At 41.1% G+C, this 23,769-nt stretch overlaps 1 protein-coding gene across 8 annotated transcripts in view; it reads right to left on the bottom strand.

Moving 5' to 3' along the window:
* The window catches only part of LOC147883836 (uncharacterized), a 73,133-nt gene that overhangs the window by 34,521 nt on the left and 14,843 nt on the right, over positions 1-23,769 (bottom strand). For all 8 annotated transcript variants that reach the window (XM_087398352.1, XM_087398351.1, XM_087398350.1 and 5 more), the window contains 7 exons: positions 23,591-23,758; positions 22,487-22,555; positions 22,110-22,166; positions 21,676-21,963; positions 12,577-12,666; positions 11,630-11,674; positions 11,421-11,492 (listed from right to left, as the gene is read on the bottom strand). In XM_087398352.1, the coding sequence (XP_087254478.1) occupies positions 11,421-11,492; positions 11,630-11,674; positions 12,577-12,666; positions 21,676-21,963; positions 22,110-22,166; positions 22,487-22,555; positions 23,591-23,758 (789 nt within the window). The remainder of the gene's footprint in view (positions 1-11,420; positions 11,493-11,629; positions 11,675-12,576; positions 12,667-21,675; positions 21,964-22,109; positions 22,167-22,486; positions 22,556-23,590; positions 23,759-23,769) is intronic.

The following is a 23,769-nucleotide window of genomic DNA, read 5'->3' on the forward strand; positions in this document are numbered from 1 at the left end:
ATTTAAAATGTCATCAAGGAATATGGAAGATGGTACATGGCAGAAACCAGGCATCATATCCAGTGGGCAAAATCATACAAGCAGTCCTTGGTACAAATTAGCCATCAAAGGTCCCTTTCTGCTTCTGAGCAGAGTTCATTGTCTTGTGCTTCTTCCATAATTGATGCTAATGATAAACGCAAGCTTTCCAAATGGCAGACAAGGGCTAGAGTTAAGCCTATGCTAGATAAGGGCTGTTCCTCAAAATCTTTCTTTTGGAATTTACATGCATATAGACAAAGTCAATCTATCATGAGAGTCAGAAAATCCGATGGTATTTGGACCCAGACTTTATCTCAGCTAGAAAAACAATGTCTGGATCAATTTCAGCTTCTTTTTTCTCAGCCATCTTCTTCTACTCCTCAGGTTGAATTGGCTCGGAGCAAATTTCTTGATCTTGTTTCTCCTATTGTTTCTTTGCCAAAAGCTTCATTGCTGGAAATGTCTTTTTCAAATATTGAATTGGATGAAGCCCTCAAACATTTGGGTAAACATAAATCCCCTGGCTGGGATGGTTTGACGGTTGAATTTTTTGTAGCCTTCTGGGCTGAATTGAAGGGTCCAATCTTGAAGCTCATTAATGTAGCCTGGCAGCATCAACATCTTCCTTCAGCTTGGAAGCATGGTCTGGTCAAGCTTGTGCCCAAAAAACTCCTATGTGAGACTATGGACGACTGGAGGCCCATCACTTTGATGCCTGTTATATATAAACTTATTGCTAAACCGTTGGTTCATCGGATAAAGGATATTCTTCATGATGGACTTCATCCCAGGCAATATGGTTTTGTTCCAAGAAGGAATATACATGATAATATCTCCAATACTCTCATCGCAATGGAATATGCTAAATATTCAGCTCAAGATGTTTTGATCATGCAGGTGGATGTGGCAAAGGCATTTGATACCGTACAGTGGGATGATGTCTCTCAAATCATGTCTAAACTTGGTTTTGGGCCAAAGCTAGTTAATGTCATATATTGGCTTTACTCAGATTCCATTGCTCAATGCTTTATAGGGAATCATTTGTCTGAGTCTTGGACTCTGGGACGATCAGTTCGACAGGAATGCCCTCTCAGTGCTTTGCTCTATGCTATTGCTTCACATCCTTTGCTTCTTTGTATGGATCATCTGGTTGATATTGGTTAGCTAGTGGGGCTTCAGATTCCCGGCTCACGGCCTTTCATTGCACAGGCTTATGCAGATGATTCTTTCTTCATGCCAAAGAATAGTCCTCTGCTCAAAGAAGGATTGCCTCTCCTCTTTGTCCAAAATGTCATCATACTCCTAAGAGTATTCAGCACTTATTGTGGTTTTGTTCATATTCCAGAGACCTTCTGGACAAGATCTCCTATTTTTTATCTCTCAGATTTCCAGCACACAGGTTCTCGAGGTTTTTCTGGATGTTTGGCAGATTATCAGTTTCTTTGTCACGGTATTCTCTTTTCTTTCATTGGATCAGATATTGGGCCTTGTGGACCCTTTGGCTACAGCGAAATCATGCATTTCTGAATTCATCCCTTCAGCACCCTTATGAGTTCTTCCGGGCCTCATTGCGGCAATCCTTATATGATGCCTTGCATGAGGAAGATTTGGATGTTTCTTGCATTCAGCTTTTCTTTTACTGTTTCTGATGGATAGGGCATTGGCTCTTTTCTCGAGCACTTCCCTGTTGTAAAATGGATGTTTCATAATACAATGTTCTTAGTTTCACCAAAAAAAAAAGTGTGTGTGTGTGTGTGTGTGTACCCAGTTGGAAATCTTTTATTACTGCTTCTAGTTTTCAGTAGTAGCTGTTCCACTTTGGAAAGCTATGAATATACATTTTCTTGTATGGAATCTCTCTTTCACACTTAAAAAAAAGAGTGTGTGTATAAATACACACATACAAATTTAATTTTCTTGCTGCTGCTAGGACACATTTCAAAATCTATGATTCTACCCTTCCAATGTTTAGTGAAGTCTCTTGTATCCTTCCATTTAACTTTATAACACCCACAAGTAGAACAAACTATAAGCTACCTCGATACTTATCATTTTCCAATCTCCATAGTTGCTGCTATAGTACCATATGACTAACAATAGCTCTCTCTCTCTCTCTCTCTCTCTCTCTCTCTCTCTCCTTACCCATAAACAAACATAGTAGTCATCCAAAATATCCATGTAGTTTACAATATGATCTACATACACGCACACACACACACACTTTTTGTTTTGTAAAAGAGATATTTCATTCAGAAAAATGTACATTTGTAGCTGGCCAAAGTGGATCAGCTACTCCTCAAAAAACTAGAAGTAGTAATAAAAGACTTCTAACTTGGCCAACGGAAGGTCTCCATGGAAATGAGCATCTAACAGAGACCCTTACAAAAAGGCTCGAAAATACACGCACCCCCCTACTCACTTTTTTTTTGTTGTAGAATCCAATTTGTTTATATTACAAGCAGCAATTCGCAAAGAGGGAACATGCCATTATAAACATTAGAAGATTTCCATATAAGACAAGTAGACAAAGGAATCTATTTGACGAGAACTGAGACAATCATAAAAAGATTGCTTGAGTGACATCCGGAAATAGTGCCACTTGGAAAAAGTGGAAATCTCGAAAGACTCTATGATTTATGTCCTTCCACGGAGTCTAGAGGCCTCAATATAGAACCCAATTAAAGAAAAGATGAAACTCAGGTCTCGGTGGATAAATGCCAAATATCCAAAAGAGCTTGCCAAAGGAAGCAACAGGGAATCTGGCTCGAAGACATTGCCGTAATAGAAACAGAGAATCACAAGTGATAGGGCAATGTCAAAAGAGATGGATCAATGATTCCGTAGGAGCTAGACATCGGTGACAAAATAGCAAGAGCAATATGTCCGCGCGCGCACATACACACACGTGTAAGTATGTATGTACGTGTATACATACACACTTGAAATCCATTTGTCATATTACAAAGAACCCAAAGAGAGAGACAACCAGATATAAACATCAGAAGATGTCATTATACTGGATACACTAGATCCCATGAATGTAGACAATCATAAAATGATTGTCGTACACACACACAACACAAGATCCGAATCTGAGTGGACACGGAGACAAACTACTGGAGTGACGATAGCACTTGTTAGTTAGCGGGCCACATCACGAAGACTACAGAGGAGAAGAAATGAACCCAGACAGGTGACCAAGCGGTAACATCATTCTATCACTCATTTTCTTTCTAGACACCAACCCTCACCATATCCGGAGCCACTGTCAAATGAGCTCCTCTTGTCTCTCCTAAGTCATCCAGTCGTGTTGGTCCCACAGACAACAACATACATAGGTCTAGCCACTTAGGGACAGTTGACCGATTGATAGACGACGAGAGGATTCTCCTTGGTGTTTGCCCTCCTTTTTTGGGTTTCCCTTGCAGCAATAGTGCGATGTACTACTTTTATTTCTCGTCACAGACATCAGCCTTGGGTAGGAGTACCCATTTTAGTGGCCCCACCCTTAGGTTTCATTCTATCTGGTTTCTTTTCAGTATCATAGACCCTTTGGTCTTTCGAAGAGATTAATAAACTCTCTCTCTCTCATTTCTTATTATGTAGACCCTTTTGGGAGACACTTATTTGGAGCAAATTGGTCTCACATAGAGAGACTCCAAGTTCTACTTCTCGCTTGGATGATCCGCAGTAAGCCATCGGTCCTGTATCAGATCGTACTTGTAGTGTTTAGGGCCATCCCTCTACGGCTTGATGCAATCTTTCAGGTGGTCACTTATCTCCATAGAGTCAGAGATTTTGATACGACGACAGTTGGACAACACAAACTATCATGGCTAGCTCTAACTTCATCTATGGCTTTGGAGGTGGAGAGGGATTAGAAGAGCTGTATGCTCGGACACGGAGATGGTTAGCAAGCTTGGGGCTACATATGGACAGATTGCCACCGTTTTAGTATAGCTTTGAGGCTCCATCCATTCTGCTTGCCTGTCAACAGGTGAAGCAGGTCATCAAAGACTCTACACATTTAGGACTCGGTCGATTTTAGACAAAATTATGAGTAAATGAGAAAAATAAAAAAATGAAAATAACAATAAAATAAAATTTTAAAAACAAAAATAGAAAATAGAAAATAAAAATAACTAAGTAAGCAAAGCTACACTAAAGTTCTCACTAGTATACAAGCATAAGCTGCCATCTAGGTTTCAAAAGATTTCAGAATTTCTTTAGTAAGCTCGATGCTTAGTAAGCTTTGAAGTCCCAACTAAACAACAAAAACTTACATAGCAAAAAGGAATAAAATAACCATGCATCCCTACCAGACGGGCGAATGAGTCAAAAAGAAGAGACTTGGTTCTGGAATCCTGAAAATATGATGGAAGCATTGGTGCTTGAGTCTGGCTAGTGCAGCATGTCTCCTACTCAAACGGTCCTGCATTGCTGGTTGCATCGTGAAAATCAAACTTGGAAAGGGCACACCCAGGTATGTGTAGAATGCAACAATATCTACCGAAGCCCTGTCGAAGGTAAACTGCTTGGCGCCCAGATGTGTTGAAGATCATAACCTTGGTTTTACCCAATTTGACCTTCAAATCATGTGTATCACAAAAAGATTGGAGTGCATCCAAATGAGTGTGTGTGTGTGTGTGTGTGTGTGTGTGTGACAAGCGATTGCATCTGCTTCCTGTCTTCGATGCATGGCCCCTTCTGAAACGGTGTCTCATTTGTTTTGGATGTGTTCCAGCACTAAGACCTTCTTATGCAAAATTTCCATGTCGCTTCGCCTTCGTTTCCCTAACTCACCTTTTGGGAAACATTTTTGGCTTTTTGGCAGACTTCCTGCAACCCTGGTCCATTACTCCTTATTTTTGAACTGGGTCAGATATTGGGCTTTTTGGACCATCTGGCAGGATCACAACATGCGATATTTTGGGAATCCGTTCTTGCAATCTTATGAATATTTCAGACTCTCCCTACGGCAATCTATCTATGATGCTTGCTATCAAGGAGATCTTCCTCAGTCATGCCTGGAAATAGTTTTTCTTTGCTTTTGATTTCCTGTTGAGGCTCTCTGCTTTTTTGAGACCCTCATGTAAATTTTGCTGATAATATGATCATGGATTTACCAAAAAAAAGTGTGTGTGTGTGACAAGTCTCAAGCAAAAGCAGGTTGAGGGTCAACATGACCCGATGCATGATACTCTTGAGGCTCAACTAGTATATGATGTCATGCATGAAGGATTTGCAGACACGAGGAAAGAGTGGAAAGACTCGGTTCCTTCAGTTGGCCTCATGGTTGAGGTAGATGAAATTGTGGATCCAATCAGAGAATATGCTAAGAATGCAGTCATATTATTTTTTCCAGGCCGGATGCCACCTGCAGCAGAGATAGGCAACTGGTTGACACGCACACTGGCTGGCTCGTTTGTTCGTAAAGTACACTATGCAGCCAAGGGTTTTTTTGAGGTTATCATGGTGGATGAGATACATAGACAAATGCTCTTGGAACATTCGCCTCTCTTTTTTGGGCAGCAAATGGTGCATGTATTGCCATGGTCTCCCACAAGGGATTTTCAGGCTTTAATCTGACACAGATGCCCGGTTTGGGTTGAAGTTGTCGATTTCCCACAATGTATGGCCTCACTCTTGCCTAAAATTGCAGCATCTTTAGGTAAAGTGGTCTGCCCACCACGGCCAAATGGCAACTCGAACAGATTTTGCATTCTCTGGGATACTGATAATCCCACACCCAACTCTTATTTAGTCACGCTGAATAATGTCAACATGGGAAGTGCTTTTTATAAACTCAAATGGGGTTTATTTGCAGGGGCTTGTTTTGAGTGCAAAAAATTTGGACACATGGCTTCACAGTGTCCAATGAATCAGCATAACATGCCTCATACCACTTTGCCGGTTCAAATGCCTACCAAGGATGCTCCTACTCCAGTTGCAAATAAAAACAAAGGCAATAGACAGCTTTCTAGAAGTCAGGATAAAGGCAAAGCTCCAATGGTTTCCAATGGGAATATCTTTTCACATTCACCTCCTGCTATTCAACCCTTGACCAAAGGACAGAAACCTCCAACTGATGGATGGCAAAGTCCAAGAAAAGTTATTTTTGCTTGAAGAATTCCACCCCCTCGCACTTGGAATGGTGCATGTTCTAGTGGAAATACCCAGAGATAAATACAGGAATTGGGATTACATGGGCTGTACATAGTTGTTATATTACTATAAATATCTGTAAATATGACTGCTCATATCAAATGTTTTACACTCAATGTCCAGGGATGTGTGACAGTAGGAAATGGAAATCTATGTGGCTGTACATCAATAGATTTCAGCCTGACATAGTGGCATTACAAGAACACAACCAACATGTCTATGCAGGAAAGACACGACACTACTGTGGTTATGATATTTTCTATGCTGGGGAGCACTCTTTCTCAAGGGTAGTCCTTCTGATCAAACATGAGCTTCAACCAGTTATTGCTTTAAATGACAACAAAGGCAGATGGCTTGTTCTCCAATGCATTATTCGAGGAGAGGTGTTTGAATTTGCTTCTGTTTATGCACCTCAGTCCTCTAGAGAAAGAACTGCAATTTGGGATGCCATGCAACAATATCCATGGAGATATCATGCCTACATATGTGGGGATTTCAATAATGCTCCACAACAGGGTGACAACACCTCCAGACATGACCATATGTTAACTCCTGAAAGGCATGCATGGTCTCAATTACTATTGCATCTGGATTTGGTCGACCTTTGGAAGGAATTGCAGCTTTTGTCACCGGGCTACACATTTCAACATAATGCCTTTTCCTCTTATCAGGCACGTCTCGATCGATGGTATAGTGTAGCTCCACAACAAAATGGGGATTTTACATGCAAAATGTGGATTGACTATGCCTTTGTGCATTCAGACCATGCACCTCTATGGTTGCGGCTATCCTTTCATGATATGCCAGATGATAGATTGGCACAAAGGAGACATCTAATCATAAACAATAGCTATTTGCAACATGCTGATTTCAAGGCAATGGTTACTGAAGCATCTTATTGTCTGTCCTCTAGCATTCAGGGGATATTTCTCCATCCTGGACTCTTGGTTGTTCTGTCAGGCAAGGATGTCCCCTAAGTGCTTTACTTTTTGCCATAGCCACTCATCCACTACTTCAATATCTAGACCACCTCTTGGACACTGACCAGTTGCACGGTTTGGAGATTCTTGGCAGTCATAGCATGATTGCTCAGGCATATGCTGATGATTCATTCTTTACTCCAAAAAATACTCGGGCTGATCTGTCCATGATTATGCAGACTCTTTCTACATATGGATTGGCTGCTGGTCTTCGGGTAAATTTTCAGAAATCAAAATTGTTGCCGTTGCATGCACAGAAATGGCACAGCCTTCTGTGGCCTGGGGAAATTGTCCCCGCTTCTCAATTCATTCGGCATCTCGGTTATCCTCTAGGTTGGGGACTCACCCGTTCCCAACAAACTGATTGGGTGCTAACAAAGTTACGGGCAAAACTTGAATATTGCAAGCTTGGCACTTGGCCATTACATGTTCGTTTGCGAATTACACAATCCATTTTGATAGCATACATACAATTTTATCTGCCTCACTATGTTCACTAAGGCAGATCTGGTTTCCTTTATGTCAGCTATCATGGAAATTTTCTGGTGTTCAAAAAATGGCAAGAAAAGTCTCAGATTACTCTCGATGCATCGTCTCTGTTCTCCAAAGAGCACGGGGGTCTGAACATTCTCAATATTAAAATGCATTTACTTGCTCACAGAGGGAAAATGATGATACAGTTTATGCAAGGAGATCAGCCTTGGGCTTTCATGATCCACTCTCTCTTATTACATATTCATACCTCTGCCTTTGGGCCTTAGCAGCCTACTCAGTGGGATTTCTTATTTGGCTCTATCCAAGGCAAAATCAAAGGATTCCCTTCTGTCTCTCGTCTGATTCTTGATTGAAAACATATCTTATCCCACTTGGAATGGCATGGCAGGGATTCTCTCTCGGGAAACTCTTTGAGGGTTGAGAATATTTTTTGGTCTGAAGTATTCCACCCTCCTTTGGCCATACAAGAACCCCGACATTCTTATTTTCTCTCCTTCAAAGGCATTTCATCTGTCCCGGATGTACTTCAGGATGATGGCACAATTTTATCCTTTTCTATGGATGCTAGCAAATACGGCTTGGGAGCTCATTATCGTCCTTTATGGCATAGGATTTCAGCAATGCTTCAACCGTACTTGCCGGTACCTCGTTTGGAACTTCAGAATCGGCTTGAGGATTGGATTTTACGCTCTTCTTCCTCATACACCCGTCCCTTGAAGCTCTCACATATCACAGTGCGTCTCCTTTGGCATTACAAAGTCCCTCTTCGGCAACAGCTTTTCCTTTGGCGAGTTCTCCTTGGCATTTTTCCATCCGGCCAGTTACTCGCACACAGACATATTGCTCCGGCTGTTTGTCACAGATGCCAGCACTCTACTCAATCTGTGCTTCATATTCTTTTGTTCTGTCCACATACTTGTGATTTCATCGCTCTCATCCGACAGAGGCTTCGAGCGAGATTTCCTACTGTTACTTTTGGCAGATTTTTCTGGTTGTTTGGTTTTCATCCACCGAGACAGGGTTTTGATTTATTTTTTGTATGGGTGTGCTAGGAGCCTATGGACTTTATGGATGGACAGAAATCACAGAGTCTTTGGTGATCCACTATTTTCATCCTTTCTTTTTTTCAAACGATCTCTGCAACAATCATTCTACGATTGTGTTCAGACTCGTTTGATTGATCAGGATGTGTATACAGCTTATACTGAGATCTTTAGTTGAGTAGTAGTTACTTCGTTTTTGAAGTAACTATGAATGTAATTATTTTACAGCAATAAAATATTTCTTCCCACAAAAAAAAAAAGTGTGACAAGTCTCACGAGATCAATCATTGCATAAATTCAAATTCATACGTGAAAAGGTAGAAGGTTGCTAAGAAACAGCACAGAACAGCACAGTTAGCGCCCATCATAATACCAATGGTTTGTTGAAAAAAAAATGAGTCTCCAAGAAATGATCTAGAAGAAAGTTTAACAAACAAAGGACATCTTCAGCATCTACAACTTTTGTGCACCTTTTCTTTTTCAAATCAAGGTCTTGCTTTTTGGATATCATCCAACAAAAATCGAACTGCAAGTCTGATTTTCAACTCTTGAAACTTTGTTTTTACATCTGTAACTGAAAACTTGTGAAATAAGCTTTCCTATTCGTCACTTCAAATCTTCCAAATCTATCATAGTATAGTGTAGTAAATTCAAATGTTTCGAGCAAAATTGGGGCGCATGTCTCTTCTGCATTGTAAAAGGAGTTTAAAACTTTATGATTGGTATGACTCCCACCGAATCATTTAAAATCCAACTTAAATCTGCTGGAACATCAGCCTCTCTCAATAAGTTTCTCCAAAGTTCATCGACAGTTGGTAATATGGCCTTGAAACAATAACTCAACCAGTTTGAGACATCAATTAGAGAAGTCTTACAAGCCGCTGCAATGAACCAAGGCTTACCCCAATGTTTGTTTATGCATGTGAGATTTGTTGTAATACAATGTCATCTAAATATATCACTGCTGGATAATAAAATACTATAAGCAATCACAACAAAGTTGGAAAAAAACACCCACTCTCTAACTCTTTTTGGCCTATCAAAAACGAAGAGGAAAATGACACTGGGAAAGAAGTCCGAATTGCTGGCTAGGGGGCATATGGCTAGCTTGTAGAAGGAGGTAGACATTGTCTAAAACAAAGCTTGTGGGCATTGGAAGTTGTGAAAAATGATTTTTCCTCACTTTTTGAAGGGGATGTTGTTGGAGATATCGTATAAGTACTTGGCCTTAGAATCGACATAAAATTACAAATGAAATGCATGCAAGGAAAAGAATGTATCAAGTGCTTCAGCTTCCTAAATAGATGCAGAAAGTGACGCCTATAGAAAGTTCTTATACATCATGCTAGTGTAGACAATGGTACTCATATCTTTTGCTAGAGATAAGAAATCTTTTAGATTAATAAAATTTCTTAAGGGAATGATGAATGGTCACATTTGATTTTCATATTTTATAAGAAAGCAATTACTATAGCATTGTATTCATACACTATAGTGTGAACACTAACAAGTTGGTTATCTACTAGATTTCTGTTAGGAAACCCACATAATGGACTTTAGTATGGTGGACCAATTGCTTTTGGAAAAATATGTAGTTTCTTAAATGCTCATAAAATAGATCACTATCTAGCTTTGATTGTGATATATGAGCATAAATCTCTTTAGCATTTAGAAGAGATAATGAGGTCAAAAAATCAAGTGAATTAAGTTTGTAAATGGATGTGACATGAGTTAAGCTGAATGCTTTAGAATAATTAACCTGCCTTTTTCTTCTATTGACTTCCTTACAGAAGAGGAGGCATGTCTCTGTGTAAAATGGCACAAGGTTACCCCGAACAAATGTGAATAGAGGACATGAGACAATTTGCGTGAAAGTCAAAGAATTTACCAGATTGGCACACATTTTTAACATAATAATCAAGATTTGAGCCTGGACTTTAGGGATTGACTACTGACATAGGAGTGACCAAAACTTTAAGTTAACAGGTCAACAATTTTTTAGGTCCAAAATTAGATGTAAGTTTGGTTAAATCGCCCTTAAACTATGGAGCAAACATTAAGGATAAATCGTGATTCCTACTAATCATATTAGTGTTGTTCATTTCAGAATTAGAGGTCAAGTGCACCAACGCAGTGTCAGCAACTTCCAGTTTTAAAGCTTTTATACAGCTGGAGAAAACCCTCTAGCAACAAGAGACAGCGACTAATAAAAATCTGCAGAAGACATTGCAAAAAGCACAGTCAAGAGGCTGTGGCAAGCATCAAGACGCTACTCACAGTGATTCTTGATTTATCAAGAAGCAAGATAGTGCACAAGCTTTAATTTTGAAAGGTTGAACATGCCTTTCCCCCAGGAGCATGTAAACATTCATAGATCAGTAATATGCTGCCAGCAATAGATGGCAGCTTTTCAAACAGTCAATTCCAAGACTGATCAGCCTTCAACTCTAAAGCAGGCAAATTCCAGAGTTAACTCAGACTATTGAGTTACAAACACAATGGCATACGTAATTAAAATCCAAAGCTAGGGATGAGAACATGACTTTCAAAGAGTATGCATTTGAATAAACAAGGAGTAGCACTGCAAAAGGATAAGGTAAACAAATCAGACACAGAAAAGAGCAATTTTCCTCAATAGAAAAGTCCTTTATCATTATATACATCAAATTGAATTATAATACAGAGATATGACTTCAATAGCTGAGGAGAAATTCACCTTGTTCTGGAGAGTTCGGCCCAACTCTTCTTGACAGTCTTTTTCCAAAGTTCCATTGACAGACTCTTCCTTCTGCCAAACGCATTTTGCAATTCAAACCACTCCTCATGCTAAAACTTCAGCATCACATCCATGCTTGCTAATACAGGATTTTTAAGACAATAATACATGTAGGACATGTTCAGAGATCAGAGTCCAGCAACCCTTACAAGATTCTCCTCTCTTATGGTATTCAACACTCCCGCTCCAGCTTCCTGAACAACATGCTCCAGGTTTTCATTGGCATTCATCAATCATTAGATGTTCAATATTCTTTCATTTGTACAGGACATCTCATTCCATGAGGAAACAATAAAAGTTTCATTTTCAGCTCGAAAAGCCCAAAGAGAGGAATTGCAGAAAAAAGATAGTGCCCTGCAGCCATGACCCAACTGGAAAGATAGCTATAGGCAGCTATAGGATAGTCCTTACTGTATAGAAACAGAAACCTTGCCCGTGTTTGGTATGCTGCAACTAGGCATGGGATGCAATTCACAAGCTACACACAGCCGTTATTATATTATGAAAACCATACACCACACAAGGTAACCTTGACAGCCTGCAATTGCATTGACTGCAGAAGGAAAAAAGGATGGCTGCTAGCGAAGGAATCCTTTAAAAGATTTTACATAGACAAACAAGCTACACACATCCGTTATTATATTATGAAAATCATACACCACACAAGGTAACCTTGACGGCCTGCAATTGCATTGACTGCAGAAGGAAAAAAGGATGGCTGCTAGCGAAGGAATCCTTTAAAAGATTTTACATATATCTAAAACTTAAACATTGAGAATTAGTGGAGATGGAATCCAAGAAAGAAAATGACAGCAATGAAACAGTAGGCACACTAAATCACACTATTTCTAGAACTTGTGCTTTTGTTGGGTACATGTTCTGGTAGATGCCCAATGGTGGGATAGAAAAGTCCAGACCTTTACGCTATGCAAAAGGAATGAGCTAGAAGAAAGGACCCCCCAAAAAATAAGTTTGCAGCAAAAGGATGATGAAGAGATCCAACTAAGTCGTATGAAAAAAATGATGACATTCATTAACACCAAAAAACTAACTTTTAGGTATAACACAATACACCAAATACATAATACAAATTTACCTTTTCCTGTGATGCTTCTGCCAATGCTTCTTGATCCAACAGCAGCACCTGCCTGTCCTCTTCTGGAGTTCTGCTCACAAGACCTTCATTCTGTAAAATAGGTTCGATCTTTTTAGTAACAAGGTCTCTTACTGAAATTATTTCAATGCAATCCTGAATTTCTTTCTTCACCCATGACAAACTTATAGCTTCCACATGGCATTCTTTCCTATTGACATAAGTTTTCTCCAACAATAACAGCAGGGGATGAGTTAAGCAAAGACAGTGCAACCTTTGTCATATCTTCCTCTCCTATGTTGTTGGAGGCTTCCCCATCAACAGTAGGGTCATGCTGTAAAGACTTAAGATTGAATGAGAAAGGTGTGCATTGCTTAAATTGAAGATCAAACAGGTCGGGTGTTGATCACGTTCAAAATCCCACAATATATACGAGGACCTAGCAATACAAGGATCCGTACACGTATGGTTGACTGAACCAAGTACACGTATGGTACGGCCAATCATACGTGACCTTTTTTGCAGGAAAGAACCGGGTTCCCAAACCTCTATGAACACGTTTTTAATCAGTTTCGTATGTTTTTCAGAGTCCTCACAGCACACTTGAGCATTGGAATTTGGAAATTAAGAGTCCCGACCTGTCAGGCTGCATACAATGTATATTTCCCTGTTTTTTTACCCTGTAGAATTAGGGTCATGTATGATTCATCCCCAGGGGGATGAACCATACTGCAATCATACTTCCGTATGCATATGTGTTTGCCATATGGTAATGTATGGAAAAAACTATGAGACCAACTAGACCTGATCTGCTTCCTAGGTGCTAATCATCATGGAAACCCTGGATGCCTTAGAAAAACTCCTTTCAAAAAACTACATGGGCTAAGAGGGAGCATCACTGATGTTTCTCCAGTTCCGACACAGACTTGCACGGATGTAGACTGGCTAACTCTGAATGCTGGGCAAAGGCCCAGCTATAACATCTAGCAAAATATGTCTCACCATGAAGATACATCATAGAGCCAGAAATTGGCATAAAAGGTCAATCATATTCCTAAGGAGGCTCAATAAGATCTAGAAAGGATCATCACTTGTGCATTAAATGTCCAAAAAGTTCACATCAAAGCACATTAGACATAACCTTAGAAGCAACAATTTTGGTATGAGGGAGGAGGAAGCTCTATGCTTCACCTCAAGTTCTTAATAAGAAGCCCGATGTTTTGAACACCATGCCTCATATTGCATCTCCAAGCTTTCTGTTGGATGGTTGCGAGGGACATCTGTTTTATACTCCAGCACAACAAAAGTCTCATAGAGGACCGAATATCACAACTTTCCACTAGACCTTGTCCTTTTGTCACTTCCATGAGATAGTCGAAATATCAAACAGCTCGTCACGCCCTTCACATCCGCGTAGGTTTCACCCAAATCTGAGTCCGCATGAAAGAGTATCCGCAAAAATCGTTCGCCGGCCTACACGCCTCGTCCATCGGGTTATCGAGCCCAAAATGTCCCCTACACCGTGTCTTGCACGCCAGGCACCCGCCCGGCCGTTCTCCCACTCCCCTCACTTTATCGTGCACTCAGCCACGCCAGCCTGTGTATGAGTGTCATTACAAGATCACAAGACAAAAGAGTTGAAATAGGAAGATTGAATGTATTGCAAAACGGCAAAGCTTACGAATCGATCTCGATGTTAAGGGACGACACTACCTCCCTTACATATAGTCAGACTCCCTTGGTCACAAAGTCTCCTAAACACTAATGACCCTCAAAGGTAACATTGCCTTCTGTGTTCAATATAAACATTGATTTTTCAATTTCTAATACTCTCTACCATCCCACTCTCTACCATCCCAAAAGAGTTGGAAGTTCACTTCAACGGAGCAACAACTAAAACCAAACTCATATTAACAAAAGGATGTGGGCCGCCTCTACCGATTATCACCTCAATTTGCCATACGACGACTTAATACAAAATTCACGACCAAATTGTATATTACAAGGCGCCAGGACCGTCACTATCAAATGTCGCCCCCAAGTTACTCAACTACAACACTCGCTAACCTAGACGACTCTCTAAGCTAGTTCACACCTTGATGTATAGATATTCCATTACCATCAGTAACAAATGACTGGTTGTTCTATTGTGTGTACTTGAGTCAACAACATAGCTGATCCCATGGGATGAGATGATCCGAGAGTCATCTTTCGGAACAGTGAACCTTTTCGCCCATGTTTCCTTGCTGAGCGGTCTCATGACCCTTCGTCAAAGGAGACTGACTCGCTCATCTGTAAGTCACCAAACATTGCGACAATACTGGGCTTCGCACAGATCGAGCTCTCTAAATTGTAAGACTCCACCTTTGAAACCTCGAGTACTTGCATCTTCTCCTGTTAGGAACCACGATCATAACCACGCATCGTATCATATTGATCCGTGAAAGTACATGTGTTTTAGATGCGCACATCAGCTTGTTGTTTTCCAAGTCCTCTTCCACATCGGACCCATGCACCAAACTCTTGTTAGCATTTATTACCATCATCCTTAATGGCTTGCTTGATTTGGCTTTCTTGGGACAATCACGAGCATGGTGGTCTTTACAACACTCGTAACAGCCCCTCTTTGGCGTCCGTGGAACAAAATTTGCACCCCATTCCCATTGCATGTCGACTTTGACCCGAACTTCGTACCCATTATCACTGAGCAGCCTCGCTCCTTTCACACCTCCGTGTGAGGGTTCTTGCCACTGAACTTGTTGTCGGGTGTCGCCCTATCATCATCTATGTCCCGTGTGTAGGCTCAAGGAAGCGAAAGGAGGTACAAACGTGGAGCAGAACGCTAAAAGCCATCACATCAACAACAATGAAATGAAAGCACAAAGTACAAAAATAAAGGGAAACCCTAGGACAGTGTCCTACTGGTACCACTAGTACTAGGTGTCATAAGACACTAAAAGTACTAGGTGACCTAAGTGCCAATAACTAAAGCTATATGGCACATACCATGGCCCAGAGGGCATCAATACGATGATGGCCTACAAGCCCCCCTCCATGGTATGGGCTGAAGTATTCTGGAAACGTCTCAGATGACCTAGTATTTTCACGTTATGGTGGCACATGTTCATCCCAAGGGATATAGCCACCTATGAATGTACAAGGTAGCCAGATCATGTAACAAAGTGAACCAAGTGTAAAGCCTCTCGAAAGACTTCAAACTTGGGACGAGAAAGTGCCTTTGTAAACAGATCTGCTATGTTGTCCTCTGTGGGAAGGTAAGACAACTCAATGTCTCCTGCTGACAACCGCTCTCAAACGTAATGATAGTGAACCTCAATGTTCTTGGTACGCGCATGAAACACTGGATTACGCACAATAGCCAAAGCACTCTGGCTGTCAGTGTAGACCATAGTGGAGGATGTCTGGTGGATACCAAGATCTACAAGTAACTGTCGAAGCCAGACACACTCTACTGTAGCGGTGAAGGCTGCCCTGTACTCAGCGTCACAGCTGGATGTTTGGTTGCTTCTTGCTGAGCCAAGAGATACATGAACTGCCAAGCAAAAGCCAGTTGCCGGTATGTGACACTCTAGTGTCGGAACAACCTGCCCACTCACTATCCATGTAAGCATGCATGGTAAGATAACCCTGATTACCATAGAAGAGGGCTAAAATCCTGAGTGCCTTTGAGATATCTGAAGACTCTCTTCACTGCCTGCCAATGCTGTGAACTGGGCATGTGCATGAACCAGCTGAGCTGGGATACTGCATACTGCAAGTCCAGTCTAGTGTGGCACAAGTAAATGAGACATCCAACATCCTGCTGGTAAAGAGATGGTGGGCTCCCATCATGAGCTGAAAATTTGAAGCCAGGGTCCACTGGAGTAGAGATTGGCTTGCAATCCTCAAACTGAAAACGATCAAGTTGCTGTCCAACATACTTGGACTGTGACATCATAATACCCCCCTCAACATGAGCAAACTGAATGCCCAAATAATCGTGCAGCTGTCCCATGTCTGACAGTTCAAAAGCTTGCTGCAAATCAGCCTGGAAAGCTGCAATGTGCTGAGTATCACAGCCAGTGATCAGCATGTCATCCACATGTAAAATCAGCACTAAAAATCAGATCCACTCCCACGGACATAAAGAGTGGGCTCTGTAGGGCTATTCTGAAAACCAAGGGACAGTAAGTGTGCATGAATTTTAGCATACCATACCCTCGGAGCCTACTTCAAACCATAAAAGGCTTTTCGCAGCCGGCATACCTTGTTTTCAGATCCAACAACCTCAAAGCCCATGAAGAAAGGCAGTCTTGATGTCAAGCTGGTGCACTTGCCAATGGTGATCGGCTGCAATGGCAATGACACATCTAATAGTAATAATCCTGGAAGTGGGAGCAAAGGTCTCCTCAAAGTCAATGCCTTGTTGTTGGGCATACCCTTTTGCAACAAGATGGGCTTTATGTCGATCTATGCTACCATCAAATTTCATTTTTAATTTGTAGACTCATCGAGTACCAATGGCATGCTTGCCAAGAGGTAGATCTACTAATTCCCATGTGTCATTATTGGCAATAGAGTTTAGCTCAGCTCTCATTGCATCCATCCACTCTTTGCTGTCAAAAGCATCTTTATGGCATAAAGGCTCTTCATTGCAAGCTGTAACAAGGAGTGCAAAATCAAGAAAGTGACCATACATCTGTCTATTCCCTGATCTTGTCCGGGCAACAAGAGGTTGATCTTGTTTGCTGTCCCTCAATGTGTCGAGAAGCCATCTGGGAACTTGCCTATACCCATCAATATCTTGTGAAGTCATCAATTAGAGTCATGAAATATTTGTACCCACCAATGGCATTTCTCCTCATTGGGCCACAGACATCACTGTGCACTAGCTGCAATTTCCTTTGTGAGAATTTTGGACAATCTTTTTGAAAAGAAAACCGATGCATCTTACCCAAAAGACAACCCTCACACACATGTTTGGAAACTGTGTGAATTTGAGGTACATCATTTACCATGCCTTGTGAATGTAACTTGGCAAGAGCTCTATAATTGAGATGACCTATTCTCTCATGCCAAAAATGAGTTTCAGCAAGCCATGAATCTGAAATAGCAAATGCTTCAATAGAAAGTGCAGCTAAGTGATAATCAAGGTGATAAAGCCCCTTTTGCAAAGTGCCGGTGAAAGCTATGTCATTGTCATCACGAAGATCATATACTAGGCATCTATATCCATCAAATATCACTCTAAAACCTAAAGTGGCAATTGCTGAAATTGATATCAAGTTGACTTCAATTCCAGGCACAAAAAAGAACATTTGTCAAAGTGACAGGATGGCTTGAGATGGATGTGAGCTGCACATCTCCAATGCCTTTTACAGCATAGGAAGCATTATTAGCACATGTGATAGTCCCACCTCAAGGTGCATTAGCCAAGGAATGAAACAACTATCTACAAGAGGTTACGTGCTTGGAAGCACCAATATCAAAATACCGAGACTGAGCATCATTAGCAGAAAAGAATGCATCAACTTTGGAGGGATCAAAAGAGCAATGGACAGCCCATGCCCAATCATTTTGGAGAGCATGTGCATGTGAGGCATCTACTGGCTCATGGGATTCAATTGCATGTGAGGCATTTACTGTCAATCCTGCTTTCTTCTTCTCCGAAGCAATGTGCTTCCTGCATTCTGAAATTTCATGCCTTGGCTTGCAACAATAGTTGCATCGTTTCTTCTTGGACTTATCTGCTGTATTTTGAGATACATTGGAGGAATTGCCACCGTTAGGCACATATTTAGGCTTGCCCATAGGCTTGGAAGCCTTGCCTTTTCCTTTTTGCTGTGAAGCAAATGCATGATCACAAATAGTAGCTTGCCTATTAGCACGACTTTGCTCTTCCTGCAAAAGCAAAGTGACTAACTAATCAAATGAGTAGTGATCAGGATTTCCATTGGCTACAAGTCTAAAGGTTGTAGCAAACCCTTGATATGTGTCTGGCAGTCCATTCAATGTAGTGCTAACAAGCTGAGAATTAGGCACCACTTCATCAATATTTGCAAGTTGCTCCATGAGATCCTTGACCTTTGTTAAATATGTATCCATTTAGTCACTTTCCTGCATGCGGAGTTCCTGCGATTGTCTTCTCAAATATGCAACCCGTGCCTCATTGCGAACCTGATAAAGAGAAGCTAGCTTATCCCAAGCATCCTTTGCTGTCCTACATGACCGGATGTGTGGAATAATGATTCTCTTGCATGATAAGGCAATACATGAGTGTGCATTTGCATCTCTGGAGTCCCATCTGATCTGATCCTGAGTAGGAGTAGTAGTGACAGGAGTACAAGAGGAAGAAGAGTCAGGTAGATTCCCCCCTAGAGGAGTGCCAGCAGTAGCGGCAGCCACTTGAGCATTGGCTGGCCTCAAATCAATACTTGAAACAATATTCCAAAAGTTTCTTGCAACTAGAATATGCTTCATAAGGTAGGACCACATAGGATAGTTGGTGCCATCCAACTTATCATCTTCACGGAGAACGCCAAACAAATCATTGTTGTTGCCAACCATTGTAAATAGCACAAGTAAAAGTGCACTGACCAAGTGATGCAAAAATAGCCTCAAGGCTTTCAACTGCAAATGTGAGCAAATGAGAGCTGAATCAAAGGAAGATCACTACAAATAGAAGCTAAGGCAAAAGCCCCACAATCTGAAAGGGCAAAATGGTCAAAAAGAGGGCAAATGTTGAAAAGCCCCAATTTAAGCTGTAACTTTGCAAATGTGACCAAATGTTTTGCAATGTCTTGTCAATTTCACTAAAAACCACCTATTCAGATCAAAGCAGGTAAATGTCACTGCTATTTGAGCAAATGTGACTAAAATAACCTACAAATCTGAGAATATCCTGCAATCTGCCTGCAATAAACCCAAAGAAGCACAGCCAAACAATGGCTTCAAGATGCACCTGTGTAGCTAGAACAAATCCCGAAATGCACGAGTCTCGAAATGAACCTGCAATAGAAAGAACCTGTATGGACAACCTGTAGCTAAACCATACTGTTGTACGGCACTGTACGGAACAGGTGTACGGACGTCAAGCGGTAGCTGTACGGACGGAGCACAGGGGATTGAACGGCTGACGGCGGCGCTGCAAGTACGGCAAGTTTACGGCATGATGGCGCAAGCTAGAGCAGCACGAAGTGGGCAGGACCGGAGGAGCAGGAGGAAAGCTTGCAAGGCAAAATAAGGGCAGGCACCAAGAGCAATGAGCTGCTCTAACGATGAACTGCCTCGGGATGTGGAAAAGAGCTGCCACGAACAGGCGCCCGGCTGAAATCTCCTTGAAAAAGGTGTAGGTCAGCTCTAGAACAGTCATCCAGACTGAGAAAGTGGAAGATTGTTGACGATGGAGGCGCTTGCAAAGTCCTCAAGATCCACACGTGCCAAAAACGAGCTGTATGGAGCTGTAAACATTTCAGGCAGTTGCAGCATGAGAATCATGTATGTATGTATGTACTCTAACAGCTTCCCATCAATATGTTGCAATTCACGCCACTCATTTCAGATTCTGAACTTTTCATTGGCCAAGACGAAGTAAGCTGCCATCTTTTCCTTCAAAGTAAGCTGCCATCTTTTCCTTCAACTCCTTGAGTCACAAAGGTTCTCTCGTGCCTCCTCAGATACAACCCAAGTATATGTGTCACCTTGCCAACTGCTTGGTTCCACCATCATGTGTTGATCCGCCAGCACGTGGGAAATCGCCCATGTCACGAACCCACTTATCGACCACTACCAAGTCGCACTACCCAATGTACTTATCTGGAAGCTGTGGCTTGAACTTACTACAATCTTTCGATCCCTTGAGATGTCACCACAACGTCCATTGTCAACTTCACATGATTCATCATAACCGCATGCATTTCCACCAGCAGTGCCGCCATTGACCTAAGCTCACCTTGAAGTTTCTTGGTGTTGCAATCACCGCACCCAATGTGCTTGTTGAGGTGCTCACTCCAGCCATCCTCGTCATCCATCTTACCCTTGGCCTCTTCCAATACTTACTAGCCAAGGTAGCGGTCCAGTGGATCCCCACGCTCTATTTAGAAAGGCGATACAGCTCAATCGCTTGAATCAAAGTCCATGTATTTAGGTGTGGATTTTGAGTTAGAATGGGCTCGCTCCCGTATTCTAGTTCTAGTCTTGATCTTGAGAGTTTGAGTGCTTCCATACCTGTCCGCACATTCTAGTTTTCTCTTGTTAGGATCAATTCAAGCTAGAAAGAGTTGATTCTTGCTGTCTCTCAGTGAATGTAGTGCCTTGAGCCAAGGCAAGAGAGAGAAGCGTATGTGTTCTCAGTCTGAAGCTTTTTTTTTTAGTAAGCTCTATTGATAATAAAAGTGTGTTGGGTTTTCATCCCGAGTTCCATTCTGTTTCTACAACACTTGTACCACTCTTGTACATGCTCGGCCACCTATCTTCATACAAATTTGCCCATGTAGAATAAAATCCAATGTTAGTTTTCTCTTGATGTCTTAACTTTGCATCCCGAAGCCACAATTAGGCAATGCTTGCCAAGCAACCCCAAGAGTGCAAGGGAGGGCATCTTCTTGTGCTTAGCGGATTAAAGATGTCTCCTTGAATAGGGTTAGATTAATACTCAAACAATGAATTGACTTATGAAGCAAACAAATTGGTAACATGAACATGTTCAACAAAGTAATAATATGTGGTACATTAAAGATAATGAAGCAATGATATCAACTTATCAACAAGGCAAGCATAAAAGGATATCGCAAAAATGCTCCGAATGAGTATAAATATATTCACGATCATAAAGACAAAGGCATGATACTTCTATCTCCTAAGACGGTTCCATTAAAGAAAATCATAAGAGTACTTATTATTAGAGCGTATACCATCATCCATGGGATAGCAATTCTACAGTATTCAGCGATGATTGATGGAAAAAAAAACAAACCCTTGAAGAATGTCGATTAGCCATACTTCAAAAAGGAGTTAAAGTTGTTATTCAATAAAACACTTTGTAATGTCAACATGACCATGAGAATGTCACAACATGACCATAACCATGGGTATCCTTCATACCTCATTTTTTGGTTCACGGCAACAAGATTCAATATACTCTAAACCTTCACTGGTTTCTCCAAGCTCTTGTGGGGATGTTCCAGGAATCCTCTCAGTACCAATACTTCTAATGGGCTTAGATGGCATATTAGAATTCCCATTCTTGTCAAACATCTGTCGCCAAGATTCAGCTATTGATAAGAGCCACTTTCCTTCCTCTTGGAGGAAGGAAGCAATATCTTCCTTCAAACTCACTTTGGCTGACCTGATTTGTTGAAGTTCATTGCCAACAAGCTCTGCCAAAGAAGACTGAGAGGAACAAAAGCCAAGAAGTATCATCGTAATTAGGGTGACGCACATTACTGAGACATCTGAATTTTTTATTTTGAGTTTTTATTTGACCACCTTTCCCTATTACTGCCTAACACATTAGAAAGTGTAAAGAGCATCAATACCAATTGGTCTTTGCAACGACCAACTGCATCCTCTGCATGCCTTCGTAAATAGATTTCCTACACATAAAGAGCAAATAATAGGAGTTCGTTTCCACAATATGATGTACTTTCAGAAAACTAGGAAATATCCGACCTTTACACGTTGAACTTTTTGAAAAATGAACAGAAGAAACAAAATAACAACACGAGAGAGAGAGGGGGGGGGGGGGGGGGGGGAACAAGAGAGGGGTAAGTGGGGGCGAGAAAAAAAAGGGCAGGGATTGGAGCGTGAGGGTTGTTTAAGAAAACACGAGTTACTTTCCAATTTATGAATTGCGAATATTCTTTTGAAAGATTTAGCCGTGTACAAAGATACAGGTAATGTTTCATGTAGATACCTCTTCAATTTGTGCCTGAAGACTTGCCACAGATGCATTGGAAGTCTGAAAATCCTTTTGCACCATATCCTACAAACAATTTCCAATAAAAACATAAGACGTGTAATGATAAGGATTCTTTTAGATACTCAAGAGTCCTTGTCACTGAGCTGCTTATAAACAGTGTGGCGACCCAATACAGACTCCTTATAAACAACATAAACATGGAAGCACTTCCCCGCAATCTTTGAGATGAAAACACTTGGCAAATCTACATGTAACATTAAATCAAATCCACTTAAATCAAGCTTGTCTCGAAAGGCCACTGACAGAAGTCACTTGAGTAATGAGGGATGAACAAGCAGCTCCAGGTTTCTTTGAGGTTTCTTTGAGCTTGGTTCTTACATGAAGAAAAACATATTGTAGTGAAGTTAAACGAGCAAACTTCACAAACATTCAGAATCTGAATATTTTTTAGTTCATTTACACTTTTGACCTTCTAGCTCCTCACTCTCCCATCAGAGTTTGTTAATAGTGCAGGTTGGATGCATGAGAACGTCCTGAAATTTTAGAGAATGTTCACATAAGATGACTGGTCTGATCAAATATGAAAACAGACAGTTGGCTGAAGATCCAACCAAGAAAACAAGGAATTCATATTCTGAAAATTTGCATTTCCGTGCAATCATCAGCTCCCTACTTCATGCTGGTCGGAAGACAAAAGAACTTGCCAAACAACATTGCAATCATCATGTAAATACTTACCCATACTGAATGTATCTCAGCTTCTGTGCTATAAGAAAACTCTCAGATTTACAAAGCCTTGGCAAATATGCACATTTTTGCCATGGTGAGCATTGCTTCCTCACATTTGCTTGATTGACAGCCCTTGGTAATAGCAGTGAGCTTCATGTTCTAAAAATCTTCGTATTCTTCTAAAAACTCTTCTTTTATAATCTCTAGCGACCCAGGAGCCAAGTCTAATTGTCCTGATCAGCTTACACGAGCATTTTGAAATAAGCAGTGCCTTATTGTACTATTTCAATCCCTAGTCAACCATATAACTATTCGACACGAAGAACAGGGCACAGTAATCAGAATGTACTGAATGTCTCATATCTATACCAAGTTGTCTTTGGCCTGCTTTATTTGATCACGTATTTCTTTATTCATCTCTCCATAACTCCAGAAATCCTCTGAATCCTGCAACAAGATAGCAGCTTTATTCTGAATTTGTACAGCATCAAAGTTTCCAGTAGCCTGTTCTCGTAATTTCCAAAACCTTTCCACCACCTGTAGGGTGA

The sequence above is a fragment of the Dipteris shenzhenensis genome, chromosome 27, assembly GCF_047967505.1.
Source record: "Dipteris shenzhenensis isolate YYH24624 ecotype China chromosome 27, Dip_SZ_1.0, whole genome shotgun sequence".
Classification (NCBI taxonomy): Eukaryota; Viridiplantae; Streptophyta; class Polypodiopsida; order Gleicheniales; family Dipteridaceae; genus Dipteris; species Dipteris shenzhenensis.